Raw genomic sequence first — 27,604 nt, 5'->3', positions numbered from 1 at the left:
CATCCCTGTCTGTGGGGAGAGACGGAGATGGACAGGGTCTCCGCCGTGGCACCGGGAGGCCCAGCCAGCTTCCCTCTGACCCTGGCCCCCCACGAGCTCTGGCCCCAGCTGTAGGCTGACCTCTGGCCTCAGGCTAACACCTGACCCGGATGCACGGCTGACCACAGACAGGTGCCTTTTAGGGGTGACCAGACCTTTGCAATGAGCTACCTCACGGTGCTGCCCCGGGGCATGGAGTGCGTGGTGTTCAGCATCGACGGGTCCTTCGCCGCCAGCGTGTCCATCATGGGAAGTGACCCCAAGGTTCGGCCAGGGGCAGTGGATGTTGTCCGGTGAGTGTTCCCTCCCTGCGAGGGAGGTGTCCTGCCTTCGGGGGCAGGAACCCACAGCCCGGGGAGATGGCCGCATGTTGTCTGGGCTGGGAGCTGGGGAGTCCTGGTCTCAGTGACTCAGGGCCCCCCGGAAGCACCCTGCCACTCACGGACCCCAGCTCCCCGCTCCCTCCCTGCGTCCACTTATCTCTGCGGCGAATCAGGCCTGGTCTCCCGCCTTCCGATCCTGGTCAGGATACAGTGGGTGTACTCAGATTATCTCTGTGAGAAATGCCTCCAAATTTAGCAGCCAAAAATAATCATTTATCACTCCATCTCTCGTGGTTCTGTGGGTTGCCAGGGCTCTGCTGATGTTGCCATGTGTCCCCATGACTCGCCGCCAGGTGGCCATCTGGGGTCGTCTGCAGGCCCCCTAGGCTGCAGTTCGATGTGGCTTCTGGACGCATGTGAGCTCTTGTTCCTTGGCTGGGCTCGCTCTCTGCCCACATGGCTGCCCTCCGTGGCTAGTCTGGACACCCAGGGGGAGCTGCAAGCCTTCTTATGACCCAGCCTTGGGGGTCGCAGTGACCTTTGCACTGCGTTCTATGGGTTGTAAGTAGTGGTGGAATCCACTCTGACTCACGGGGAAGGGGCCATGTGAAGGTGTGAATGTGGGACCTGTGGCTCCCTGGGGGCCACCTTTTGAGACCAGCTAATGCACAGGGCTAAGTGGGAGACTGGGGAAAGCAGGGCAGGCTTCCTGAGAGAGGTGGCGTTAGAAACAGCCTCTAGAGGATGGATGGATGCATGTTTCCAGTCCACGCCGTTGCACAGAGTCGCAAACGTAGAAAAGCAAGAAGAAGAAAACACACTGCTGATTTTGATCAGCCAGAAAGACGATGCAGCGTGAGGACAGGGAAGGGTAGAGTGCGTGCGGGGAGCAGGCGGGACCGGGTCGGCAGCTGGATTCGGACGGGGCGGCAGCTGTGGCTGGAAACAGCCCGCAGAAAGGTTTTGCCCATAGGAAAGCAAGAGAGGGGCCACCTTCCTCCCTCCCTGCCTCCACCCCTGCCTCCCTCCCTCCCTGCTTCTCCCTCCCTCCCTGCCTCCACCCTTCCAGGCTCAAGCTGGGCACTGAGGCAGACAGAACTCCTAGAGAGAGGAAGCTCAGTCCCGTGGGGAAGACAAGTCACGGGCACGAGAAACTGTAACCCAGGACTCCAAGCGCACAGAACCCCAAGACAGGACAGAGCCCAGGCCCTGCTCGCACGCAGTAGCCGTGGGCACTGTGGGGAGAGCAGGCCAGCCTGGGTTAGGGGCTCCCAGAGTCAGCTGACTGCTAGATGCCCTTTGTTCCTGCAGGCCCTGGACAGGGTCCAGCTCCCCCTGGGGGGGGCATTCATTCCTCTTACGACATCTCCAGCCCCCGCCCAAATCAGTGAGTGAACGTCCCCCTCCCACAGCTGGGAAGGGGAGACTGTGGTCCTGCCCCGCCGGGACCCTCCAGCGCTCGGGCCTGTCCGCCTGGGTGCCTGGGCCACACGGTGGCACTCTGCAAACCTCGCCACTCATCAGAAGCTGCTCTTGATAAACAGACGACTGGGCCCCAGCTCAGAGCTCACCGGAGTCCCCGGGGTGACCCCTGGGCCCGTGCTTTGTTGCAAAACCTCCCCGATCTCTCAGGTCAGTTTCCAGGTTTGGAAACCCCGGTCTCTGACAAGCCAGGGGTGGCTAGTGCCCCAGCAGCCCCAGCAGGTCGGGCCCAGCTGGTGTCTTGCAGCCGGGATCCCGGGTGAGGCTGGGAAGGCTTCCTGGAGGAGGGGGCCCTGAAAGACAGGGAGATGGGCACGGGAAGAGAGGAAGCCAGGGAGGCTGTGCAGGGGAGGGGGCGGCAGCCGCAGAGCACAAGGCTTGTGGGCAGCAAAGCTGCTGTGTGTGTGGTGTGGCGGGCCCCAGGTGCGCAGAGGAGGGAGACCTGAGGACGCGGCAGGGGAGCCAGGATGGAGCGAGGGGATAGGTCTGTGATGGACAGAAGTCTCCGTGGAAACAGCCCCAAGGATAATGAGGAAGCGGCCCTCTAGCGCAGGCTGCAGCAGCACGCCCTGCCAGGCCCAGCTGTCGGCCCTAGGTCAGCCCTGGGTGGCAGTTCCCCCTGTGCCCCCACCGTACAGATGGGCTTGCAGTCCTGGGGGCTGCCCGGGCTGGGTTGGAGTGGGGGAGCTGTGAGCCAGGGCAGAGAAGCAAGCTGAGGGGGAGGGTGGCCAGATCCTGCTGGAAAGAGGAGAGGTGCTCAGGGCGGGGACTGGAGCAGAGGGGGCAGCGGTGGGGGTCAGTTGGTGGTGGGCATGCGGTGTCTGCTGGCCATCTGGGAGATGTCCGGGGCTCCTGGGGCTCAGCCCCAGTGTGGCTTTGGAGTCCTTCCCCCTGGCTCTCCCTGGGGGCTCCTCAGGAGGGCTGCAGACCGGGGGGAGGCTGCCCAGGGCAGGGGCAGGCGGGGAGCACGGCGGCTGCAGGCCCTGGGGCTGGACCCGCCGTGCTGTGTGTCCACAGACACTGGCAGGACCTGGGCTACCTGATCCTGTACATCACGGGCCGGCCGGACATGCAGAAACAGCGGGTGGTGTCCTGGCTGTCTCAGCACAACTTCCCCCAGGGCATGATCTTCTTCTCGGACGGGCTGGTGCATGACCCGCTGCGGCAGAAGGCCATCTTCCTCCGCAACCTCGTGCAGGAGGTGAGTCCCCGCAGCAGGGAAGGGGAGAGATCAGCCCCCAGACCCTGCTGCACGCTCCTCCCCTCCACCCTCCACCCGTAACCGCACCTGGGTGCAGAGCACCTCCGTGCGTCTCGCTGCGAGCCCGCACGGCCCCGCAAGGTGGGTGCTGTCCACAGGGACCCATGAGGACGACACAGCTCACTGGGGCTCAGTGATGCGCCCACGACCCCAGAGTCAGACGTGTCCTCTTCTATCTCCTACTCCGAAGCCTGAACTCTGTCTCTGCATCTGGTTATTCATTCAGTGGACACCTAAGTGGCCACTGTGCTCCATCCGAGTCCTGCTTCGGGGCACCGAGCTGTCCTCTCCTCCGGAGCGGTGACCTGGAGCGGTCCTCACCGTGGGGCCCAGGCCCCAGCACAGCGCCCGTAAACAGTTGTGTTGGAACACGGCCACGTCATTTGCTTATGTGGTGTTAACCGTGGGTGCGCGTGTGCAGAGCCCACAGTACTTATTATCTGGGCTTTCACAGCAAGTCTGCCAGTCCCTGCCCCAGAGAAAGAAAGAAAGGTGAACCGACAGCCTGCAGGTCCAAGATTGGCACAGGCCTCTGGGCAAACAGAAGGACTGAGGTGGCTTTGCCTGGGGCGGCGGGGGCTGCGGGCAGGGGCAGGGAAGGCTTCTAGGAGGTGGCATCTTCTGAGCTGAGTCCTGAAGCGTGCGTGTGAGTTTGCCAAAGAAATGGCCTGTGCAAAGGCACTGAGGTAGACGAGCCTGGGATGGTCTCAGAGGCTCGTGTGTACAGGGTCAGGCCCAGGTCAAGCAGGATCAGAGGCCTGGAGGTCATCAGCAGCGGAGGCATGGCCCGGCGGGGCGGGGGATGAGGAAGGGTCCAGGCCCCTGAGAGGTGATGCTGTGAGCGACTGCAAGGGAAGGAGCAGGGGCAGAGTGGGGAGGTGGACCTTCAGAGCCCAGAGAGGCAGTTCTGGGTTCAGTCCTGGAGGCCAGTGCCCTTGAAGAAGCCAAGGTGGAGGCCGAGGTGGTCAGTGGGCTCTCCCCAGCGATGGTGGGACCAGAGTGGGGGCTCAAAGTGAGCAGCCGGAGGGTGAGCATCAGGGGTGGCCAGCCGACCGGGAGCTGTGTGAGCACCACCGTCTGGGGGGTGCGGGCGGCACAGGGTTGGGGGTCGGGGGCCAGGAATACCCGGCCTCCAGTCCTGGCCCTGGGTCCTGTAGCGCTCTGTCCAGTGGGGTCAGAGGTGCTGAGGTTCCGACTCCCGCAGGAGCTGGCCTGGGGTGCAGGGCAGGGCGGGAGGAGCGGCTCCTGCAGGGGCGCCTCCTGACGCGGGGTGAAGCCGGCCGCCCTGTGTTCCAGTGCTTCATCAGAATCAGTGCAGCCTACGGTTCCACGAAGGACATCTCTGTCTACAGCGTGCTGGGGCTGCCGCCCTCCCAGATCTTCATTGTGGGCCGGCCCGCCAAGAAGTACCAAACCCAGTGCCAGGTGGGTGGCGGCTGGTGGGGGGGCGCGGTGGGGGGGCGGCACGGGCGGCTGGTTCTTCTGTCTGCTCTGCCCTTCATTCCACCGGCGCTAGTGGGCACGTGCCCGGCCGGGCCCCGTGTGGGCGCCGGGAGGCTCCTGGTAGGACCAGATGTCACGTCACCCCGTCCAGCGGGGTAGAATGAAACGGAGGCCTGATGCGTGGCGGGGAACAGGGGGTCATGGGCCCCCAGCGAGGAACAGCGAAGATGGGGGGCGGGTTTCGGGACTTTGAAGGAATTGTCCAGGAAAGGCTTGAGGTGGGAGGGGCACTGGCGGCAGAAGCAGCAGAAGCAGAGGTGGGGGGTGGTGGCAGGACCCCGGCTTGGCTGGGGGCCACAGTCGCGCGCCTGTCTCACGGCCCGTGTCCTCGACGTCTTGGCGGTGAGTCTGTGGTTCAGAGCGATCCCCAGGCTGCAGGTGGAAGGCCCATCGGGAGAAGGGGAGGCGTCCGAGAGACAGTGCGAGGCAGGATGGCTTGGAGCCCGAAGTGACCGGGTCAGACGTGTGGGCTGAAGGACAGGGAGAGCCGCGGACGGCGCCCGGTTTCTGGCGCGGGGGACCAGACAGGTGCTGCCGTCACGGGGACTGAGAGCAGGTTGGAGAACGAGGGGATTGAAGGGAAGGTGATGACTCCCCGGACTGCGGGGTGTGACAGCGACCCCCAGGTGCAGCGCAGAGACGGTGCCCCCCAGAGTGGGACCCGGGGCTTCTCAGGCGCTGATGCACAGGTGTCCTGGGGCGTGGTCACATCCGTAGGCCTGGGTGGGGCCGGAGAGCCTGCCCGTCGGCCCAGGGCCTGCAGCTGCTGCGGGTCCACAGCTCACTTTCTGGGGAGCAGGGTGTGAGGACCCAGCGGGGGAATGGGCAAGAAGGCCGCCGTGGGGGCCGGGACCTGATGGAGTCCGTGGAGGGGGGCTGGGTGACGGCACAAACTTGCATTTGGGGGATTTAGTGGCAAAGGGGGACAGGGACCCCCCATCAAGAGCCCAGAGCTCTGTGCGCCCCAGGGCTGCGGATGGGTGTGCTCAGAGGTTCAGGGTGCGCGGGGGGCCATTCTGGGTCCTGAGCTCCCCATCCCGCCAGGCTCCACGGTGCAGCTGGGGACCCGGGTAGGGCGGGCATGGGCGGTGCAGGGGCGGCAGCTCGCAGCCCTTCCTCCCGCCTGACGCCTGTGCCCCCCCCGCCCCCCCCCCGCAGTTCCTGAGCGAGGGCTACGCAGCCCACCTGGCGGCGCTGGAGGCCGGCCACCGCTCGCGCCCCAAGAAGAACAACTCACGCATGGTCCTGCGCAAGGGCAGCTTCGGGTTGCACGCCCAGCCCGAGTTCCTGCGGAAGCGTAACCACCTGCGCAGGACCATGTCCGTGCAGCAGCCCGACCCGCCCGCCAACCCCAAGCCCGAGCGGGCGCAGAGCCAGCCCGAGTCCGACAAGGACCACGAGCGGCCCCTGGCCGCGCTCAGCTGGGCGCGTGGGCCCCCCAAGTTCGAGTCAGTGCCCTGAGGGCCGGGCTGTGCGCAGAGCAGGGGGGCCCTGCCTGTGGGCCGGGGGGGCTGCTTCTCCCCGAGACAGGACTTTTCCTGCTTTTTCCCTCCCGTGTCTGTCCAGCAGTGTCCGACCAGAGCGGGGAGGGACCCAGCCGCGCCCCGGGGGGAGAGCCCAGGGTCTGTGTGCAGCCGCGGCTGCCTCCCCGTGTGGGGCCCGTGACCGCGAGCCGGGTCAGCGCCGGTGCGTGTGCGACGCTGGGGAGCGGGCCTGCCCGGAGCGGGAGGGTTGGGCAGAGTCGACCATCCTTCTGGGGCCCCGAGGCTTCGGAGGTGCTGGGCAGGCCCGGCGGGGAGAAGCCCCCAGAGCGGGCCCCGGCGGCCCCGGCGGGCACAGCTCCTGCCGGAGGGGCGAGCGGCATTGGCAACGCCCTCCCTGTGGCATCCCGGGTCACCGTCTTGGGCCTCCTGGCTTTCCTGGGGCCGAGTGGCCACCTTCTGGGAGTGAGAGGCTATCCCCGGGTCCTCGTGTGTTCGCAGTGTCTGTCCACGACCCTGGGGGGGCGGGGTCTGGTGCTGACGGTCTGTCCTCCTGCAGCTGTCCGTTGTCCCCGTCTTGTCCTTGGTACTGTCACCACCCTCCCGTGGCCCGTGAGGACAGTCATTCCTCTTCCCAGGGTCCCGCCTGGCGCCCTCCCCCGTGAGGCTGCAGCCTCAGGCTCTGGCCCAGCTGGGCTGCCTGTGAGCCCACTGCTCGCCCTCTCTGGGCCCCGCCTTCCTTATGGGATTGGACGGGTCTCCCTGCTGAGGTTGGTGCGGGTTTCTGACTCCTGGGCTGTCTCGCACTAGGAGCCTCTCACAGAGCCCAGGGTGCACCTTGCACGCAGTCTGAGAGGGGGCTCTGGGGGCCCTTCGCGGGCACCGAGTGCCCCACCAGTTCACAGGAAGCCCTTGTGGGGAGGGAGGGGGATGGGAAGGTGGGAAGGGGTTGCTGCTCCACGGGGCAGTTTGCTTTGCTCTGATGCCCGAACCAGGTGTCCCAGGAACGGGGACACTGCCCCAGAGGGCACTGATCTGACTCGCCCTCCCCAGCTCTGCTCAGACTGATTCTTCCTCTTGGCTCCTGGAAGGCACAGAGCTGACATCCCGGCATTCTGGGGGTTCATGTGATTTTTGGCTCAAACTGTTGTATTCTCTTCCCTTCTGCCTGCCACCCCGCTGGGTTTGGTGCCCTTACCCTCCTCCTGGCTCGTCCCCTGAGGCTGGCAGGGCTTGGCTCCCGGGGTGGGGGGGCCCCTCAGAGCCTGCCCAAGCTGTCCTGCTGCGAGCCCCTGGCCGGGGGGCCTGGGTCCCTGCACCCCGCTGCTGTCCGGCTGGGCCCACTCCCAACCCCGGGGGCTGCCGCGGCCTGCTTCTGGCCCCCCCCGGCCGTCCCCAAGGCTAGCTCAGCTCCTCCAAGCAGGGCTGCGTCCGGCCGGGCTGCCCCAGAGCCCAGACCTCTGCATCCGCAATAGGCACCCGCGTGGGCCCCATGTCGCCTCCGCTCGGCGTCTACCTCTCGCAGCTCCTGCGTGGCCCGTGTTCTCCCCAGACGGCGACTGCCCTGTGAATTGCCTGGCAAAGTGGGCACCCTGCTGGGGCCGGGGTGGGGGGGTCCAGGCTCCCAGCCCCCAGGCCGCGCTCTCCGGGACGCGAGCCTTCTCTGGCACGGCCGGCTGGCCTGCTCCACCTGCAGGGCTGTCGGCACCCGAGCCCAAGCCGCGGGCAGCTCGCTCTCTGGCCCTGCCTCCCAGCGGTTCCCGGTTCCCACGGGCCACCCTTCCTTCCACATTCCCTCTGCGGGGCGCTCCGTGAGGACCCAGCGCTTAGGGCATAGCCGCATCCACCCTTTCCAGAATATGCCCTGGACGGAGCGTGGGCAGACGGCCGGCCTCTCTGATGCTGCCTCCTGTCCCTTTACGCGGAAGCTGCTGATGGAGGTGATAAAGTCCTTAGTAGGAGTTCCTTCTTCCCGAGTTAGGCTTCCTCTGGCCTGCGAACCCCAGGCCGGAAGCCTGGGAGAGACAGACAGAGACAGAGCGCCAGGACCCTGCAGGGGAGCCTGCGTCCCGTGAGCAGGGCTCCAGGGCCTGGGCTCGAGCTGGGCTGGGGCACCTGGCCGGAGGCCACCGCCTTGCTGTCTGGGGCTTGGAGGACCCACGCCCCGATGCTGCAGGTGTACAGCGGGACACAGTGAGCGGGAGCCCCAGCTGGGGCGCGTGCGGGGTGGGGTTCTGCAGCGGGAGGCTGCTCGGTTCTCCCGGAGACTCTAACCAACACACGTTCCTGTACCAGTGGCTTGTTCTGTGTGTCCGTCCACTCCGGGCCGAGAAAAACAAAGCACCCAGTGGTGCTGTCCTCTGGAGGGGGCTTGCCCCTCCCCGGAGCAGTTCCTTGACCTGGTCTGGCTGTTTTGCAGAGAACCCTTCCAGTTCCCGGTGTGCCCGCTCCCTGGGGGCTGGGAACCCCTCTTCCTGCCTGACCAAAGCTCCTCGTCTCTCGCGTGGCATGTTTGTTCTTCCCGATCCGGGGCTGTCCTTGCCGGAGCGCTGCCTGCTGCCCTCGCCCACACTCACCCTGTTGGGGGCTCGGGGTGCACCCCTGGCCGGCGCCTGCTCTCCCGGCATCATGGGTTGTCTCTGGAAGATCTCACGACCCCTCCCTTAGGCTCCACAAAACACGTATTTAAAAAAGTTGACTCTTTTCATGTGTTTGGATGAATGGCCCTCCTGTCTGGGTGCCGGGCCGTGGAAGAGCAGGTGTGGACCCCGCATTCCGGAGGTTGCCGGGGCGTGGGCTCCCTCAAAGAGGGGAGGCCGGGTCTCACGGTCTTGAGACGGTCCTTCTACCGCCTTGGAGCCCAGAGTCTGCGCTCCCGACGTGTCCTGCAGGCAAAACGGGGCGCCGGTTTTTGAAAGAAACCCAGTCCCAGCGGGTGGGGAGGTGGCACTGGTTCTGCTCGGACGCCCCCCCCCCTGCCCCAAGCCTCAGTGCCGCCCCGCCCCGGAGGGGCTCTGCGGCAGAGCCTCGCAGCTTGCCCCCGCCTTAAATAACCAATTTCCCGCCGAATCCTGGGGGTTTGGGTGCCAAGTGCTCTGGAAACCTATTCTCTTTGGCTCAGCCAAAAGAAGCCACCCCTCTCTCCTTACCCTCCCTCTGGCTTGGGGACACCTTCTTAAAAATCACAGCTGGGGTGATGTCCCCGAGCAGTAGCGAGGCCCGGCCCGGGCCCTGCCATTGGGGCCGGCAGGGAACGCAGTGGGACCCCACCCTCACCGGCACGAGGATCGGCAGGTGACACCGAGGGGCAGGACAGGAGGCAGCCCGCTCGAGGGGCCCTCCACCCCGGGACCCCACTGTCCTGTTCTCTGTTTACTCCGCGGCGGCAGCCTGTCTGACCTTGTCCGTGGTCTGGCTGTTCCTAAATGTGTGACTCTCAGTATTACTTGTGGTGGATGGTTCTGTGGTGAAAGAAAGGTCTTCCCCTACTCCTCATGGCTGCCTTGTACAAAATCCGTTAGAGGAGAAAATGTAAAATACCAGGTTTCTAACAAGACACACCGCGTTACGGAGCTAAAAGATTTTTACAACTGGTCTTGATTTTGACGTGAGCTGGTTTTTAACTCTCGGATGTTGTCACTTAAATAAAAACCTTATTTGCCTTTACGGTGTTCTTGGTTTCGAGTGAAGCTGAGAGACAGTTCCTGCTGCTCGTGCTCCCCGCGAGCTGGGGGCCGGCCGCTTGGCCCGGGGAGGACGGGGGAGCGCAGCCCCACTGCCCCGACTGGTGTGTGTGTGTGTGTGTGTGTGTGTGACACAGAGAACAGATGTCACACTCAGAAGCAGAGTCTTTATTATGAAAAAGCAGTGTTATCTCCAGGGAAGTCACACGCTGGTTTCTTTCTGATAAAATGACAAAGCGGGTTTCTTAAATAATTTACCGAGGGCAGAAACCGCCACTGAGCAGTGCTACCCCTGCCCGCACACCACGGCGCCGTGTGCTGAGGGCAAGTAGGGGTCTGTGGGCCCAGGGTCTCGGGGCTCTGGGGGGGCCGCGGGGACGGGAGCTGGGGTCCCTGGGCCGCCCAGGGGCTGATTCCTCGCAGGTCCCCCTCCTGGGTGCACGGCTCAGGGCTCCCCAGAATCTCTGCTGCCCGGGCTTCCTGCTGTAGATGCCGCCACGGAGCTCGAGTGCGGCATGAGTTTCCAAACCCAGTGAGTCTCAGGCTGGGGCGGGCGCTCAAGGGCAGAACCGGCCGAGCAGAGGCTCCTGAGCGGCCTCCCCCTGGAGGGGAGCCCAAGGGCAGTGCTCGGGGGCTTGGGGGGACACACGGGCCCTGGTGTGAGGGCGTGGTGGTCAGATGTGGCCCGCTTCCTGCAAATACACAGCTCCCTTCGTGCCCCCTCCCCATGCTCAGAGCAGGGACGTAGGGGCCCCACGGTCGTCCCCCGGAAGCAGGAGCTAGGAGGTGGCCGGTGTGCTCGGCTACTGACGGGGTCGGTGAGGTCAGCAGCTCTCGCTCCGGGGGCGGGGGGGCGGGGCTCGCACACTTCCTGCCTGCTGGGCCCGTCAGCTCCGGGGGGTTTTCCAGAAAAGGCTCCGTTCTTGCACATGTTTGTGCGTGAGGAGGAGGGGGCCCAGGGAAGATGCTCGGAGGAAGGCATTACCTGCAGGCACCGTCCTCCTCAGTCTCGGATGAGAGACACGGTCACGTCGCCGCTACAGGTGGGAGGGCGGGAGAGACAGATGCCGTGGGTGCCGTGGGCTCGAGGGGCCCTCCCGCCGTGTCCCCAGAACTGGCCGCGCCCCACCCAGGAGCCCATCGTGGCCACTGGATGGACGGGGGACTGGCCCCAACTTAGGGCAGCTGCAGACCCGAGGCTTGCCTCCAGGAGGGGGTCCTGAGCACAGACCAGAAACTCCCTACCAGCCCCCGGAGCTCTTCCCAGTTCCACGGGCAGGCAGGAGTCGGGGAGCCATGGGGAAAGTTGGAGGAAGGGCAGGTCTTTCAGGAACCAGGTACCTGGCCTGGGGGGCTTCCAGGTGACGGACAAATGTGGCACCAGGGGGGCCCAGAGATGGGCAGGGGCAGGCCAGGGTCCCACAGCAGGTCAGACCCAGGGGCAAAGACGGGCCCCAGAAATGCCGGCTCACCTCTCCTCAGCCACGCTGGCCTCGTCCGGCTCCTGGGACAGCTGCTGGAGATGCTGAAGTCCTGCTCCCACAGGCTCTAGGTCACCGTCAGACTCGCTGAAACAAGGAAAAGCCGCCCCCAAGACTCGTGGAAACCTGTAGCCAACCCAGCCCCCCTCAGCGGCACTGGGCCAGGCATGCAGGCCAGGGAGATGCCCGGGGAGCTGGGAACACCTTGTCCCAGACCCTCCCCTCCCCCCAGGAAGTGACATCGGTGCGGCTTGGAGCGCAGGGCACAGAACAGAAAGCTCAAGGCCCAGAAGGTCAAGGGCAGGTGACCTTGCAGACAGGTCAGCCCTGCTGTTGCCCCCTTGGAACCTGAGCCTCGGCCTCCAGAGGGCTTCCAGACTTGCTTTGGGCTCGCCGAGAGGCTCGCGTCTTTGACAGATAGGGAAACTGAGGCCCTGGAGGACCCCCCCCCCCCCAGGCCCCCTGCCAACTGGGGCAGAGCTGGGCCAGAGCACCGCTGCCGGCAGCTCAGGGTGCCCCTGGCAGCCGCAGGAGGGGGCCCAGCTCGCGTTGGGGGGCCCAGGCATTGCTCCTCTTACCTGGGGGAGCAGAGGGGCTCTGTCGAGGAGTAGGGACCGCGGAGGGCCGCCTCTCTCCTGGGCCGCCGCAGGGGGTAGGCGCGTGGGCCCCCGTGGGCAGGGAGCCGGTGACCGTCCCTCTCCCACGGGTCCAGGGCCACGTAGGCGGGGGCAGCTCCAGACAGCCGGGTGCTCTTCTGTGCCCCCCTCCTCCGCCTCCTGGCTCTCACCTGGGTTTCCACCAGCCACTTGGTGCCGCTGTGGCAGGACTCCTGGATTCTCTGTGGCGGGTACAGGGAGAGCTGAGCAGGGACCAAAGCCAAGCGGGCACTACTCCCCAGTGTCCTGGCTGTACCTCCCACCCCTCGGCCCCCAGCGGGCCTGCGGAGCCTGGCAGCTCTGGGCCCCTGGTCCCGGGGGAGGGTGAGTCCGTGGGAACCGGGCCTGCGGCAGCCGGCGACTCAGAACCACCTGGGGAGTGAGTGCGCTGGTCAGAGTCCGCGTTCACCCAAGCCCAAACCCTCTCCCGGGACCCATAAGGACCCTGGCTCTCCCAGCAAGGCCCAGAGCCCAGGCCTGCCCCCCAGGACCTGCCTCTGGCCTCACACACCAGTTCCCCGTCCACGCTGGTGCAGAGTCCTCTGCAGGGCCAGCTCTCAGGAGGCTCAAGGGCTCGGAAGCCCTCTGGGGCTCCTCACGGCCTGCGGGGCAAGCCTGAGCCCTGGGGTCTCTCGGACCCGCCTGGGCTCCTCTCAGCCAGAACGTGTGCCCCCGGCAGAGCCAGAGGCCGGAGGTTAGAGTAAGACCCGAGTTCCGTGTGGAGCGTGGTGTGGCTGTGGGCGGACCGTCTCATTTCACGCCCCTGAGCCCCCGGGAATAAAACCGTCCCGGGGCTCCTACAGACGAGACTGACGTCTGGCTCAGAGACCTCTCAGCGGAGGGTCTGTGGATTTCAGATCCCCAATCAGACCCCAAGGAGATACCCACCCTCATTCTCTCCTTGGGGGTCGGTCTGTCCTCACGGCTCTGTCCCTCCTAGGTGACACCTTCCCTCATTTTTGGGTTTGGAGACCTGTTCACCCAGAAAGCCCACGGGCACCTCACACCAGCACCCCGCACCTGTCACCTGACACGAATCCCTGCAGACCTTTCTGAGCCTCTGCAAGGCCAGGAGGCCCCCAGGCCTCTCGGAGGTGAAGCTTCTTCTCGCCCTCTACCACCTAGCTGAAGAACCGTGCTGATCTGCTAATCCGGCCAGATTCCAACCCTGTTGAAAATCTTCCCGCCTGGCTCCCAGCGCTCGTGGGAGAGTCTAGAAACACCTCCAGCCCCGGGACCCCGGCCCTTCCCGTCCTGGCTCTCTGCCCTCTGGCCACACCCAGACTTCTCTCCTGCGTCTTGCTCTCCCCCAGCTCTGGATCTGGACTCAAGCTATTTCGCTTGCCTTACAACCTCCTCCCACGGCCCCTGTCCTGGGTGGTTCCGTGGAGTCCTCTCCTCTGGAAGCCCTCCTGTTTGGTGTCCCCCCATTTCGCCCTCGCCTGCCACCCTAGCACAACGCAGCTGTATCATCTTGCGTCGTGGGGCTCGGTTCCTCTGTACAGTGCCCCTGTCCTCATGGGGTCTGCCTCCTCACAGGGGCCCTTGGAGGCCTCAGCCGTCTGGCACCATGGAAGCCTGAGCCAAGGGACAGTTAACGTCGCCGGCCTTACCTGGGACACGGCACCCAGGGCGTTCTTCGCTGAGCGAGCCGCAGCCTGGAGGCCCTGCTGGCCTGGCTCGGGGCTTTCCAGGCGTTTCCAGGAGGGCCCTGCCCCGAGGTTGAGGCTGACTGCTCTCAGGGGCAGCCTCCTGTGGAACTGTCTGCACAGGGAGCCCAGGGCCCCCCCGGAGGTCTCCGGAGGGCAGGCGGCAGGCGGCAGCACCTCCTTCTCCTCCAGCAGTTGCTGGTCCTGGAGCGATCCTGGGCGCACCGAGGCCCCCACGCCCGGCCACTTGGAAGCCATCTGCGTGGTCAAGGGTCTGCTCAGCCCACCAGAGCCTGCGGGGGAGGCCAAAGGGTCAGCAAGGCATCCCCCTTACCTCCCCAGGCCCCACGGACACACAGGCAGCCCGGGCTGGGCGTGAGGCCCTTGGCAGCCGTGGGTGCGGAAAGGAGGGTGCTTCCTGGAAGAGGGGTCAGCGAGGCCCAGAAGAGGGCGGAGGGTGGACGCGCCGCTCCGCGTGTCTGCGACAGCCGTGTCTTTCCATCAGCCTCCTTTCGGCTCTCTGACCCCAGCGCGGAGGCGGGCAGAGTCCGGACCGGCCGCCGCCGAGCCTCCCTGCGCCGGGGCCCCATCGGCGGCCCTTTCGCGAACGCGCGGGGGCCCAGGGCGCTCCCGCCGCGCGGAGCCCCCGATCCGCATCCTGCAATCCTCGGCCGGCCCCGCATGCGCGCCCGTCCTGACCGGAGCCCCCCGCCTCGTCCGGGTCCCGTGGGAACGGAAGGGCCGCCGAGCCCCCGGGGTGCACTCACCCAAGAGCGCCCGGCGCCGACCGCACGCCCCGCACGGCCGCTCGGCGCCCACCCGGCCGGTTTGAAACTCCGCGCGGACCCGCCCCCTGGCCGTCCTCGTAGCTGATTGGCTCTGTCCCCGCAGCGCGGCCGCGCCCGGGATCCGATTGGCCCCCGCCCCCGCGGCGGGAATGCTGCCCTCCGATTGGCTGGCCGCCCCATTCCTGCCTCGGGCCGCGCCGCCCCTTGGTGCCCGCGGCCCGGCGCCCCGCCGAGGGGGGTCTCCCCGGTGCGCTCGCGACGTGCCCGCTCCCGCGCGGGTGTGTCTCTGCCTCCAGTCCTTGCTCTGGGTTCCCCAAACGCGCCCCGCACTCTGGACCCCGGAAGATCCTGGAGGGGGGGCAGACTCGGCCCCGCGGCCCCGCCCTCCTCCAGAGCAGCCCCCCAGTCCAGGGCGAGCCCTCCCCCCTCCCCCGAGCATCCGCACAAGCCCCCAACCTAGCCCCTTGGAAAGCCCCTCCCTGCTTCCGCGGCCCCAGGGCAACCCTGCTGCGCCCCCCCCGCCCCCCGGCGTCCTCGCTGCGCACCTCACACGGCCTCGGGCCCCTCACCGCGTAGCTCTGTCCCGGGCCGCGACAGGGCTCCCCACCGGGCAGCGCGCCCCCTCTCCGGCGGGGTCTCCACCGGCGCTCCCCCCTCACCGTAGCTCTGTGCCGGCCGCTACAGACCTGGGTGACCCCAGGCCTCGGGCTCAGGGGCAGCCTCCCCGCAGCGGGGGGGGGGTGGCGGAGGGGCGCCCCACGTGCTGGTGTGCCCTTCGGGGGGTGGCGGAGGGGCGCCCCACGTGCTGGTGTGCCCTTCGGGGGGTGGCGGAGGGGCGCCCCACGTGCTGGTGTGCCCTTCGGGGGGTGGCGGAGGGGCGCCCCACGTGCTGGTGTGCCCTTCGGGGGGTGGCGGAGGGGCGCCCCACGTGCTGGTGTGCCCTTCGGGGGGTGGCGGAGGGGCGCCCCACGTGCTCGTGTGCCCTTCGGGGGGTGGCGGAGGGGCGCCCCACGTGCTCGTGTGCCCTTCCGTGATGACCTCACTGGGCAGCCTAGGAGTAGACCAGGAAACTGAGGTCTGGGGAGGTTAGGTGGGCCCCAGTGGCCCTCAGTTAGGGGCGGCAGGGTTCCCCGGGTGGGGAATGAGGGTCCCTGCACCCACTCCTCAGATCTAGCGTGTGCGGAGAGACTGGTGTCAATGAACCAAAGAACCAATAATCAAGGAAAATGATGACGCAGTGAAGGCGCCCACATGGCCCGTTTACGCCTCAGGCGGTCGGAATGAGCTAAGGGAGCAGAGAATGTGTTTGGCGGGGGGGTCCTGGCACAGAGGGGCCAGCACCCACGGTCGGACACCAGCTCTCAGATGTGTGAGACAGAAGTTTCCGGAAACAATATTGGACTCTGAGCGGTGTGCTGGGGTTCTGGGCTCTGCTGCTTCATCTGCCTGTCCCCGCCTTCCGCGCGCTGAGGCTGACTTGTGGCCTGTTGGGGACAGGCGTGCGGGTTGTAATTAGGGGATTCGAGTCCCGCCTTTCACCAGTGACACGGGGAGGGGGGGGGAAGTGAGTGCCCATTGTTCTTCTGAAAACTAACCTGCGGCTCCGTGAAAGGGAAACAGCCTCAGCTCCAAGGGGCTGGTCCCCGCTGTGTCCGGCCATCACAGGACAGCCTGCGTTTGTCCATCCCGAGCGCGGGCCAAGCCCACGAAGGAGGTGCTATTTTTACTCCCATTTTTTTTTTTTTAAAGATTCTACCTGTTTATTTGACAGAGAGAGAGACACAGCGAGAGCAGGAACACCAGCAGGGGGGGTGGGAGACGGAGAAGCAGGCCTCCCGCCGAGCAGGGAGCCCGATGCGGGGCTCGATCCCAGGACCCTGGGACCATGACCTGAGCCGAAGGCAGACGCTTAACGACGGAGCCACCCCGGCGCCCCTTTAGTCCCATTTTGGATGACAGTGCAGATTTGGAAGGCAAAGTGTCCGGCCCAACACGGACGGCAGCCAGAGCTGGAACAGAAACCCTTGCGAGTCCGGCTTCCCACCCCGAATGCTTAACCGTCGTGGATGGCGGGACCTCCTCAGGGTCAGGCGTGAATGGAGGGATGCTTGACGGGGGCCCCCTGCCCACGTGGGGCTTTGCACCCCCTCCCTCAGAATGTCCCCGGCAGCCCAGGTGAAGGGACAGCAGTGTCCGTGGCAACGAGGGGAGGAAGAAACGTTTTCTTCTGAATGAGAGGCTCTCCCCTGCAGGAGCAGGTCGGGGCAGTGAGGCCAGGCGGGGGAAGGAGAGGGGGTGTGCTGAGGGGGGCAGGGTCCTAGTGGGGGGTTGCAGGAGGGGACAGGGGCTCCTGCGAAAGGAGACAAAGCAGTCCCAGGCGGAGAGGACCAGGGCCCCAGCCCTGCCCTGTCCTGGGGGGGGGCTCCCCGTCCAGCAGCAGAATTTCCTGCCAGTTCCCGTGACCTCCTAGAATGGTGGGTGCTGGAAGAAGCAGACACTACATGGTGCCAGCTGCCACGCGTGAGGGGTGCTCGGGGTGAGGAAGGGGAGTAAGGGGCGTGGGGAACCCCACGTGAGCGGGGGCAGGGCAGGCTCCCCCTGGCATGCGGGGTTTTAGGGGAGGCGCTAGGGGACAAAGTGCAGGGTGGAGGGGGGTGGCCAGGCTTTCCAACACAGGGCCCTGCCAAGGCCAGGGTAGGGGCCCGAGCGCCACCCGCTTCGAGAACGGAGGGAGGACTAAGGGCCCGCCCCCTGGGGCAGGCAGCCTGGGGCAGGGGTTGATCCACTGCCGGGAAGGAGCCTGGGGCTTATCCTGAGAGCCGCAGAAAGCCTTGACGGGTTTTAAGAGGGGTGGGGTTATTCGACTTGCCTCTCCCTGGAGTCCCCTGGGAGGTTAGTCTGGGGGCCCGTCTGGAGGCTGTGGCCTGAGCACCTCCTTCTTCTGGCCTCTGTTCCAACCCCACTCCCACCCCTGCCCACCGGGGCCCAGATCTACCGGATCTAGAGCAGAGCCATCAGTCAACTTTCTCTTCCACCGCGGATTACATCAAGAAATCAATTGTCGGGCGCCGGGGTGGCTCAGTGGGTTAAGCGGCTGCCTTCGGCTCAGGTCACGGTCCTGGAGTCCCGGGATCGAGTCCCGCATCGGGCTCCCTGCTCGGCAGGGAGTCTGCTTCTCCCTCTGACCCTCCCCGCTCTCATGTGCTCTCTCTCTCTTTCATTCTCTCTCTCGCAAAAAAAAAAAAAAAAAAATCAATTGTCACTGGCGGGAAAGTCTAGCATGACGAACACGTACAAAGCCAACAGCCACACCACCATCGTCGGGGGAGCGGACGGCACTCTGCCAGGACCCCAGAAGCAGCCCCCACCCCCACCCCCTGGGTCCTGCCTCCGTCTCTCCCTCCCCCCACTTTCATGGTAATCACTTTTATTTCCCTGTGTGCTTTCAGCATCTGAGCTTCCCTCTTGCTTCCTATGCATTCGGACCCCTCTAGGTCGCTGTGTGGCTAGGCAAGGGCAGGACGGAGGAGAAGGACCCCAGGACCCCGGCACCCGTGCCCCCTGCCCCCAGGGAGGGCTGGATCTGGGCCCTTGGTCCAGGCTGGGTTTGGGCGCTCAGGCTTGGCCTCCTCTATGCCAGTGGTTCTTCGTGGGAGAATTGGGGGGCTGGGTTTGGGGTCCCACTTGCTGCTCCAGGGGAAGGAGGCAGGGCAGATGGATCTCCACGTTTCGGTGGGGACGATGGAATTAAGGAGGGTGGCAGACACCCAAGGCCGCAGGTCAGGAAATGAGAGGTGGGGTCAGCGGCTGTATGTGGCTCCGACGATCCAGTGTTCCGCCCCTTCCCGCTCTCAGTCTGGGGTCCCCCAGAGGACGGACCCTGGGAGCCCGAGCGCAGCCTCTTCCGCTGGCCACAAGGTGGCGCCACACACCACACCTTCAGGCCACCTGTCACCGAGGCCAGAAAGGGGAATCCCAGGTGCAGGGACTGAGCTCTCCCGGGCACAGGGCACAGGGCGCAGGGATGAGACCCTCCAGCGGGGGAGAGGGAGCCCCGCTCCCCACCTCCAGGACCTGGAGTGGGGGCTGGAGAGGGGCTGGGGGGCGCCCTTAACTTTTCCCACATCTGCCCCTTGTCTTACTCATTTTAGAGCCTCCCAGGCCAGAAACCTGGTTGCCCCGCGCCCCAGGGTCGCACCCTCTCCGCACAGAGTCTGCGGGAGAGAAGGAGGGAAGAAGAAGGGGGGAAGGCAGGGACCATAGAGACCACAGGGCCTTGGCACGGACACCAGGTCCTGTTCCCCTTGGCTGGCCTGAGGCCTCTGTCCTGCCACCCCTCTCCCCGTCTTCCCTGAGAACACTCCGGCTGCTTTCTTCTTGGTTTGGGGGAAAACCAAAGGCAGGTGTCAGGTGGAGGTCTCACGTCACCCTTGCTAGGAGCAGGTGCTAGGCGCCGGCCGGCTTACTCCTGGCTCACACCCGCCCCCGGGGCAGGGCCAATCCCGGGGTCTGGGTGTCTCCCTCCCGGGAGATTATCTCAGCCTGAGCCCGACACCTCCCTCGGCCGGGAGCCATGGATGCCGCTCTGCTCCTGAACGTGGAAGGGGTCAAGAAGACCATTCTGCATGGAGGCACAGGCGAGCTCCCAAACTTCATCACGGGGTCCCGGGTGAGTGGGCCTGTTCTCCCCGTACCAGACGGGGCCCCCCCACGGCAGCCTTCTGCATTCCTGCTGTGCCTCTTTCGGCTTTGCCAAAACAGGGCCAGGAGGGCCCTTCCCAGAATTATCAACCCCTGAGCTTCTGGGTAACTCGGAATTGGTGCCCATTCGCTGGACGTTTTCGATACTGGCAAATTAAACTCCGGCGTGGGCTGGGGGAAGGGCTTTGGGAATTTTTCTGGAGCCCCAAATGTTGAGTTGAAAGGAGAGGCCCTCAGGATTCGTGGTTTTGTCCACAAATCTCTGGTGGGCTTCCCTGGATGACGGCGGCGTGGCGGGGTCTGTGGCCCCAGATCCAGGGCTTCTGTAAGCAAGGCCGTCCGGACCCGCAGAGCTTCCAGGCAGTGGGACGGGGTCCTCTCAGCAGGGGGGGGGTTCCCAGCCCCAGTGAGTGCAGGCAGCGTGGGGCTAGCTGTGGGGTCTGGGCATCTGGCAGGGGTTGAGTGAGTGGAGCCCTGAGGACAGCTGCGTGAGCGACAGTGGGAGGTGTGTCTAAGACCAGGGTCCCCCTCTTGCTGGCCAGGTGATCTTTCACTTCCGCACCACGAAATGCGACGAGGAACGGACGGTGATAGATGACAGCAAGCGCGTGGGCCACCCCATGCACATTATCCTTGGGAACATGTTCAAGCTCGAGGTCTGGGAAGTGCTGCTGACGTCCATGCGGCTCGGCGAGGTGGCCGAGTTCTGGTGTGACTCCATCGTAAGTAGGCCACGCCCGCCCCCGCCGCCTGCAGGGCTTGCCCGCCCCTTTGTGGGGCTGCTGCCTTTCAGCAAAGGTGGGGTGAAGGTAAAACCCTGCACCCTCTCCCTCTGCCACTGAGCACGTGGAGGAGAGTCACCCAAAACCACACGCCCCCAGAGTGACCATCGCTGTCGTGGCTGGCTGGGGCAGCGTGGCACCAGGGCCGTGCCCAAACACGATTACCGGATCCTGAGCACTTTTGGCCACTGGTCACTTTCCCGCCCTCCTCCCTGCTCCCGTGAGCCACATCTAAAACTATCCGCAAATCTGTGGCCCTCTTGGGATCGCCTCCTCATTCCGTGGCCCAGACAGAAATGGGCCACAGAACGTTTAAACAAACATTTCTCTCTCTCTCTCTCTCTTTTTTAAGATTTTGTTTATTTATTTTTGCGAGAGAGAGCGAGAGAGCGCTCACAAGCCCAAGCTGGGGGGAGGGGTAGAGGGAGAAGCAGGCTTCCCGCGGAGCAGGGAGCCCGATGCGGGGCTCGATCCCAGGACCCTGGGACCATGACCTGAGCCGAAGGCAGACGCTTAACGACTGAGCCACCCAGGCGCCCTAAGCAAACATTTCTTATGGAAACTTTCAAACATACACAGAAGTCGACAGAAAGTACAGAGACGTCCCCCGCGCCCATCCCCCACGCCAGCCACCGTGGACCCCAGCCAGGCTTGCTTCCTCCACCCCTGTCCCCTGCTCTTCCTTATCCCGAAAGGTTAAATCACACTCCAGACTCCCTACCGTTACATCTAAAAGTACTAAAATTTGTATCTGTAAAAGGGATATCAAAGTAACATCACCTTAGTATCATTATTACATTTTTTTAAAACCCCAATAATTCCTTCATGCCAATTACCCTCTGGTACTGTTCAAATTTCTCCAGTCGTCACCTCATTTACTCTTTGTGGTTGGTTTGTTCCAGTCCGGACCCAAACAAAGTCCGTGCCCAGGGCTTTGTGGGTGCATGTCTCGGGGCTCTGTTTCCTTCCCCGTTTTTACCTTGACATGGATTTGTTGAAGGAATTGGATCACTTGTCCGACAGAAGTCCCCACATTCTGATTTTGGTGGTTGCTTTGCCATGGGATTGTCTGCCATGTTCCTCTGTCCCCATAGTTTCTAGAAATCGTGCTGCGTGTTTCCCACTGGGCAGCGTTCCCTGTCTGTTGGCCTCGCCCGCCGGGAGGCATCTTATTACCGTGATCGGCTGACGGGTCGAGATGCCGCCAGCCCGATCCAGCCATGACGAAGCTCCCCCTTGGCTTTCACCTAACCAGCCGTTGATGGCAGATCCTCAGACCCATCCCTTCATCGGGGGCCGCTGACCTTTCGAAGGAGCAATTTGGGAGAGAGAGACAGAGAGATCTGAGTTTGAGCTCTGCTCTGTCATTTGGCTGTGTGGCCCCGGGGAAGTCCTTTCTCCCTCCGGCACTCTCTTTCGTTCATCTATAAATAACGGAAACCCTACACTAAGCAGCTGTTGGGGGTATTACAGGAGGTGGTGGTGACTAAGACAAGTCATAGGACCAGGCAATTGAAAAGTGCTTGCAGAATTTCGGAGACAGACTCCCCTGTTTTGATGATGAGGAAGCGTAAGAGGCAGAGAAGGTGAGTGACTTGCTCTGGGTCAGACAAGGTAAGGGACAGGGTCAGGGTGGGACCCTGGTCCCCTCACTGCCCATCCAGGGAGGCTGCCCATCATAGCGGGGAGTCAGGTTGCAGTACCGTCGTCTACCGCCAGGGGCGCCCGCCCGCCTCGTCCCTCATTTCTTGACTCACCTGGCAAATACCAGGTGAGCGACTTTTCTTTGCCTACCAGTGTCTGTGTTGTTCTTCGTCCTGGTGCTTAGAAAGATGTTAAAGATGTTTTGTTTTTAACAAGCCAAGTCTTCAGAAAATGGGCTTTTTTTTTTGCGGCTTCAGATAATTTAAAATAATATCTATCTAAAGCAATATCTTTGCTTACAGTGAGGATGCCCTGCACGTTTTAGACCCACGCGAACCTGTCATTCAGGCCGCAGGGTAGACAAGGCTTGGCCACCAGCGAGGGCCCTGCCTCCATAGGGTGCATGTTCGCTAATGCAGGAGAGCTGAGTGCATGGAGGGCTGCCAATAAATCCTGGATTGGCTGATTGATTTGTTGTCTGCAGAGCTTCCCCTAAAGTGAGCATGGCTGTGTGTCATGTGCTGTCTACGTCCTTTTGGCCACAGTCACAGGAGGGCACTGCCCACCTCACTAAGCATCCTCGCATCGTGGTCTGTGCCTATCTATCCGGAAACGTTCACTGGACACCAGCTTTGGACTCTGCTGTGTGTTAGGAATGAAACAGACCAAGTTCTGCCCCTCAAGGAACCTCAGTTCTTGGAGGAGGAGCGAACACTCAAGCAATTTCGAGGCAGGGCAGCCAGTCCCATGACATAAGCAGGTGAGGGGCAGACTGCTTCAGGGCCACAGGAGATGGGCAACTAATTCTTTAGAGTCTTGGGGGAACGTCTCCAAGATGACATTGAACTGGGTATTGAAGGATGCATAGGAGTTCACCAGGTCTGCCCATAGGGAGCGGGTGGCATCCAGGCCAGGAAGTGTGAGAAGGTTTGGCATGCTTAATTTGCTTAGCCCCTTTCCCCTCCGGGGGCATCTCTCCATTTAAGAATCTGAGTTTTAGAAAGACGGCAGCATTCAGGGGGATGATCATTTTGTTCGACAGAGGACTTAGGAGGGCTTGGCTTTCCCCCAGCAGTGCTGCTCATCACTCCCCGCAGAGCCCTCCTCCTGGATAGTCCTCACGGGATCACTCTGAAGAGCAGGGGGCTTCCTCCCTCCCTCCCCTGCCCCTACACCATGGAGACAGGGCCAGTGAGGAGCCGCGCCCCCAGCCTCGACAGGATGCTGGTCTCTGTGTGGGACTTCTGTGCTGGTACCCGGAATTGTGAGGCCACGGGTTGCAAACTCAGATTCCACGAGGGGCCAGGAGCTCTGGCTGACTGCAGATCATCTGCCTCATCCAAATGGGGCAGCCAGTCCTCAGCTCCGACTGGATGGTCACCTTGTGAAAGGGGCAGGCCCGGCGTGGCTGGCCATTCTGAGTTCCTAAGATGAGCCAGAAGTCTTCCTTAGCATGCGAGCTCCCTCAGCATCTGAATGCTGGTGAGCTAGTCGATAACAGCTCCACAAGGTGAGGAATAAGACAAAACCAATCTGCGAGCTGAATATGGCCCGTGGCTCGCCAGTTTGCAGCCTCGCCAGTGTAGACGGCCCTGCAGTCAGAAGGAGACCCAGTGTGGGGATCCCGGGGCCCCCTGCCTCGGTCACAGGCCTGGTCTCTGTCCCCAGCGCTGGAGGCGAGCTCCACAGAGCCCCACGTGTGGTTCTGGCTGTTCTGTGGCCCCCAGCCAGGCAAGTTGGCCTCCAGACTGACACAGAGCTGGGACTCCTATACCCCTTGCTCCCTCCCTCCAAGGAGGTGCCAGCCGGCTGGGCACAGGACTCGGGACCTTCCTCTGGCCTTCCTCCTCCTTCCTGGAGTTTTTGGGGCTCCTGGCGGCACCCCCAGCCCACCGTGCTGCCCTGAGGCTCTGCTAGAGCTAGGGTGTGGGTACCTCATGGGACAAGTCTTTACCCGAGGTTCTGCCCAGGCAGCCACCTGGCCCTGGGGCCCGATTGCTCAGTGCACTTGCCGGGACGCAGGGCCTGGGAGCTGGGGTCGCCTGTAGGGCCAGGAGCGGCCCCTCCCTTGGCCAGTTGCTGCTGGGCCTCTCCCTGCCGTAGGTCAGCCTTGATCCCCGCGCGCGGGATTAACTACCAGCTGGTGGCCTCTCTCACAAAGGAGTCTCCGCAGGGCTTTCTGGGCTAATCCCAGCGGCGGGGGGTGGGGGGCTGTGGGGGGCTGGGAGGGCTGACCTTCATCCCCGCGCTGGTGACTTGGAGGACAAGCTGAACTGTTTCTGCCCCTTCAGGTCCTGGAGCTGCCGTGAAGGCGCCTGAGATGGGCCGTTTCTGAACCCCGTCCACGCAGAGGGGGGCTCTCAGAGACAGCCCACAGAGGGGCAAGCTGAGGCCCAAGGGGCTGGTTTCCCTGGCCCTCCTCCACCCCGAGGGTGGCAAGCCCCGCGCCCAGTGCAGGGGGAGGCTGGGACGAGCCGGGCCTCTACCAGTCCCGCCTCTAACCCACGAACCCAGCTCTACAGGTGCGGCCAAGGGGACCGTAGCTCAGACAGGTGCCCAGGCTCACTGCTATTCAACAGCACCTTGGGGATGCCAATCCGGCCCTCTGGCCCCTGGGGCCTGCTCCCTCCCCTACTGCCCACACTTCCCTCCCTGCAGGGCACCGACCCGTGGGCTCAGGTCTCCCCGGGAGAGAAACAGGTCAGGGCTGACCACAAGGGCCAGCAAGAGGCAGCATGGCACTGAGGCGAGAGCGTGTTCTCTGGAGCCGGGCGTGAATCCTGGCTCCGTCATTTCCCAGCTGTGTGACCTTGAGCCCCTTACTTAATGTCTCTGGGCTCCAGTCTCCCCACCTATAGAAGGGGTGTAAGTGCCTCCCTCACTGGGGCGTCTGAAGGATGGAAGGAGCTGACAGAGGACCCGGTAGAGCCGTCGGCCTGGAACACGGCGCACCACGGTTATTCGTGGGGGCATGTTGGGGGCAATCGGCAGGAACAACCACGGGGCAGGGGCGGCTGTAGCCCGACGCAGCGGGGGCTCCCTGTGGCCCGGCTAGCTCCGAGCACACGGGCCAGACGCCATCGGCCGTCTTTCCCCCCAGCATACAGGGGTCTACCCCATCCTGTCCCGGAGCCTGCGGCAGGTGGCAGAGGGCAAAGACCCCACGGAGTGGCATGTACACACGTGTGGGCTGGCCAACATGTTCGCCTACCACACTCTGGGCTACGAAGACTTGGACGAGCTGCAGAAGGAGCCGCAGCCTCTGATCTTCGTGATAGAGCTGCTGCAGGTGTGCCTGGGGATGGGGGTGGGCAGAGGGCTGTCCCAGCCTCGGGGAGCATGGGGGGAGCACGCGGGGCAAGCAGGCAGCACGGGGAGCCCCGCCTCGCTGGTCGCTGGGCATCACCCGCTTCCTCTCTAGAGCACGAGAGGGCTCATAAACCACAGCCATGTTTGTGGGGTGGTGGGAGAAAGTCCAGCCCAGGTGGGGACTCAGCTTATGGCCAAGCATGAGGTGCAGCCCGAGGGCTACATGGGGGAACAAATGAGAATTGTGTCAACAAAAGGGCCTTTGTGGGCCTGCTAGGACAGTTGTGCGGTTTGTGCACTGCACAAGGGCCTCACCTCTGAGGTGCTCATTATAGACCTTGTAGGTCTGAACTTTTCTGATGACAATTTTCCAGCAGATGGCAAAGTGTCTTGTTCTACCCAAATGAGTATGGAGACAGTCTTCCGAATATTGGAAGTCAAGTGTTGACAAAGGGCTGTCTATTCCTAACTTATACAAAGGTGTTGATTTAAGGCAGGGCCCCAAGGCTTCTGTCCCCTTTGTATATGGACGTGGCCAGCTGCGGGGGCACAGGTTCCCGGAGTCCCCGCCTTAGCCGCCTGCCGCTCTCGGGCCAGGTCGAGGCCCCGAGTGAGTACCAGAGGGAGACGTGGAGCCTGAACAACGAGGAGAAGATGCGGGCGGTGCCCATCCTCCACGGGGAAGGGAACCGGCTCTTCAAGCTGGGCCGTTACGAGGAAGCCTCCAGAAAGTACCAGGAGGCCATCGTCTGCCTGAGGAACCTGCAGACCAAGGTGGGGGGCTGCCCACGGGGTCGGCGCAGGTCGGGGGGCAGGGTTAGGGTCAGGGCGGCCCAGCTCACGGCAGGCAGGCGTGCCCCCCACCCCGCAGGAGAAGCCCTGGGAGGTGCAGTGGCTGAAGCTGGAGAAAATGACCAACACCCTGATCGTGAACTACTGTCAGTGTCTGCTGAAGAAGGAGGAGTACTACGAGGTGCTGGAGCACACCAGCGACATCCTGCGGCTCCACCCAGGTGCGCGGCGCCGCGCGGGCGGGAGGAGGCGGGGGGGGGGGGGGGGTCCGCGGGCCGTGGGGGGGGGCGGGCTGGCGGGGCCCCTGCGGGAGGCCGTTGCGCTCCTGCGCGGCGGCTGGGACACGCACGCACGCACGCAGGTGCACGGGCCCCTCGCGCCACTGGCCCGCAGCAGGTGTTTCTGAGAGCCAGGCAGTCACGCAGAGACTCACGCAGGGGCCGCGGGTGGGGTCTGACACGGCGCTCCGCTGTGCGCCAGGCGCGGGGGTTCCCTGCGCTCCTCACCTCCTTCGGGGCCCGGGACGGGGGCCCTGCAGCCCGCGCAATGCGGGGAGCCTACGTAACCCCAGGGGAAGTTACGGATTTAGGATTTGCTCCGCGGCCCTGGCAGGGTCTCTGCAAGGGAGGGGAGTAGGTCCTGCTATGGCTGTTATCACCTCCATTTACAGCCGAGGAGGCGGCTCAGGGGGCACAGAGAGGTTAAGGATCATGGTCAAGGTTAAGAGTTTTGTGAGTTGCTAAGGCCGTGTGCCTCCAAGGGGCTCAGCTGGTGCAGTCTAATCCTCCCTTAGGGATCGCGAAGGCCTACTACGTGCGGGCCCGGGCTCACGCGGAGGTGTGGAACGAGGCGGAGGCCAGGGCGGACCTCCAGAAAGTGCTGGAGCTGGAGCCGTCCATGGGGAAGGTGGTGCGCAGGGAGCTGAGGCTTTTGGAAAATCGCATGGAGGAGAAGCGGGAGGAAGAGCGGCTCCGATGCCGGAACATGCTGGGCTAGGGTGCAGAATGGGCCTCCCCTGGCCTCTCCTGCCTCCCTTGGCCTCCCCTGGCCTCCCCTGCTTTCCCTGGCCTCCCTGCCTCCCTGCCCTCCCCTAGTCTCCCAGGCTTCCTCCGGCCTCCCTGGCCTCCCCTGCCTCCCCTGGCCTCCCTGCTTCTCCTTGCCTCCCCTGGCAAGCCCTGGCCTCCCCTGCTTCCCCTGGTCTCCCCTGGCCTCCCCCGCTTACCCCGCCCTCCCTGGCCTCCCCTGCCTCCTCTGGCCTCCCCTGCCTCCCTTGGCCTTCCCTGACCTCCCCGGCCTCCCCCGGCCTCCCCTGCTTCCCCTGGCTTCCCCTGACCTCCCCTGGCCTCCCCTGCCTCTCTTGCCTCCCCTGGCAACCCCTGGCCTCCCCTGGCCTCCCCAGCCTCCACTAACCTCTCCTGACCTCCCTGGCCTCCCTTGCCTCTCCTTTCCTCCTCTGGCCTCCCCTGCTTCCTCTGGCTTGCCCTGGCCTCCCCTGCTTCCCTTGGCCTCCTTTGCCTCCCCTGCCTCTCCTTGGTCATTTTTGTAGCTTTATACACTTCCTCTAGAATGCTCTCTCGAGTCTCTACCACTCCCTCTGCGCAGGGCGACCGCTGGAACTTTGCTCCTCCCCCTCTCCCCCCTGTTAACACCCGTGCTCCGTCTGTAGCCAAAGTTGAGTCTTTTGTGCTTTGTCCGAGGGCTGACTCTGAAATGAAAAAAAACAATAAACAGTGTAAGTTTCCCCACAGGCCCCGCGTGGCACTGTGATCACAGTTCTTTTGCTGTGGTTCCAAATCCACGGCCCCCAGGGCCACCAGAATGAGGCTGTTCCAGGTGTCGGGAGCGGCCACGCACATCGTGATGTTTTCTTTTCTCTCTCCTTCCCCCGTTTCAGGCACCAGGAGGTTTGAGGTGTGGGTCCTCCCCCTGCGGAGGAAGCAGGGCTGATGTTTGGCAGGCTCTGCTCATGGCTAAGGGCCGCCCGGGGGGATGGCCAGCAAGGCCCGAGGGGAGGAGGTCAGAGCAAGGGG

At 64.1% G+C, this 27,604-nt stretch overlaps 3 protein-coding genes across 6 annotated transcripts in view; 2 read left to right on the top strand and 1 right to left on the bottom strand.

Annotated features, from left to right (window-relative positions):
- Window positions 1–6,309, top strand: part of PITPNM3 (PITPNM family member 3) — a 57,270-nt gene extending 50,961 nt beyond the window's left edge. The window contains exons 22-25 of the mRNA XM_088027047.1: window positions 168–332; window positions 2,862–3,045; window positions 4,402–4,530; window positions 5,767–6,309. Of these exons, the coding sequence (XP_087883173.1) occupies window positions 168–332; window positions 2,862–3,045; window positions 4,402–4,530; window positions 5,767–6,069 (781 nt within the window). The 3' untranslated portion in view covers window positions 6,070–6,309. The remainder of the gene's footprint in view (window positions 1–167; window positions 333–2,861; window positions 3,046–4,401; window positions 4,531–5,766) is intronic.
- Window positions 6,310–10,693: 4,384 nt separating this feature from the next.
- Window positions 10,694–14,372, bottom strand: PIMREG (PICALM interacting mitotic regulator). The gene is made up of 5 exons (XM_028124815.1): window positions 14,326–14,372; window positions 13,523–13,851; window positions 11,832–12,091; window positions 11,245–11,340; window positions 10,694–10,809 (listed from the first exon to the last, which is right to left on the bottom strand). The coding sequence occupies exons 2-5, from the start codon at window positions 13,814–13,816 to the stop codon at window positions 10,776–10,778; spliced, it is 684 nt and encodes a 227-aa protein (XP_027980616.1). The 5' UTR covers window positions 13,817–13,851; window positions 14,326–14,372; the 3' UTR covers window positions 10,694–10,775.
- A 4,532-nt stretch (window positions 14,373–18,904) lies between these two features.
- AIPL1 (AIP like 1 HSP90 co-chaperone) lies at window positions 18,905–26,570 on the top strand. 4 transcript variants are annotated; one of them, XM_028125141.2, is made up of 6 exons: window positions 18,905–19,015; window positions 19,590–19,769; window positions 24,574–24,762; window positions 25,380–25,556; window positions 25,654–25,795; window positions 26,368–26,570. In XM_028125141.2, the coding sequence occupies exons 1-6, from the start codon at window positions 18,920–18,922 to the stop codon at window positions 26,568–26,570; spliced, it is 987 nt and encodes a 328-aa protein (XP_027980942.1). In that variant the 5' UTR covers window positions 18,905–18,919. The 4 variants fall into 4 exon arrangements, with proteins under 4 accessions (XP_027980942.1, XP_087884187.1, XP_087884186.1 ...); XM_088028061.1 differs by having other exon boundaries at window positions 18,920–19,008; window positions 19,649–19,769; XM_088028060.1 differs by having other exon boundaries at window positions 18,920–19,015; window positions 19,626–19,769.
- Window positions 26,571–27,604: the final 1,034 nt, after the last annotated feature.

The sequence above is a fragment of the Eumetopias jubatus genome, unplaced genomic scaffold (assembly GCF_037043125.1).
Source record: "Eumetopias jubatus isolate StellerSeaLion01/CBP00866 unplaced genomic scaffold, mEumJub1_p1.0 scaffold_10, whole genome shotgun sequence".
Taxonomy (NCBI): domain Eukaryota; kingdom Metazoa; phylum Chordata; class Mammalia; order Carnivora; family Otariidae; genus Eumetopias; species Eumetopias jubatus.
The sequence above is the reverse complement of the archived record's forward strand: the minus strand, read 5'-3'. Positions and strand labels throughout refer to the sequence as shown.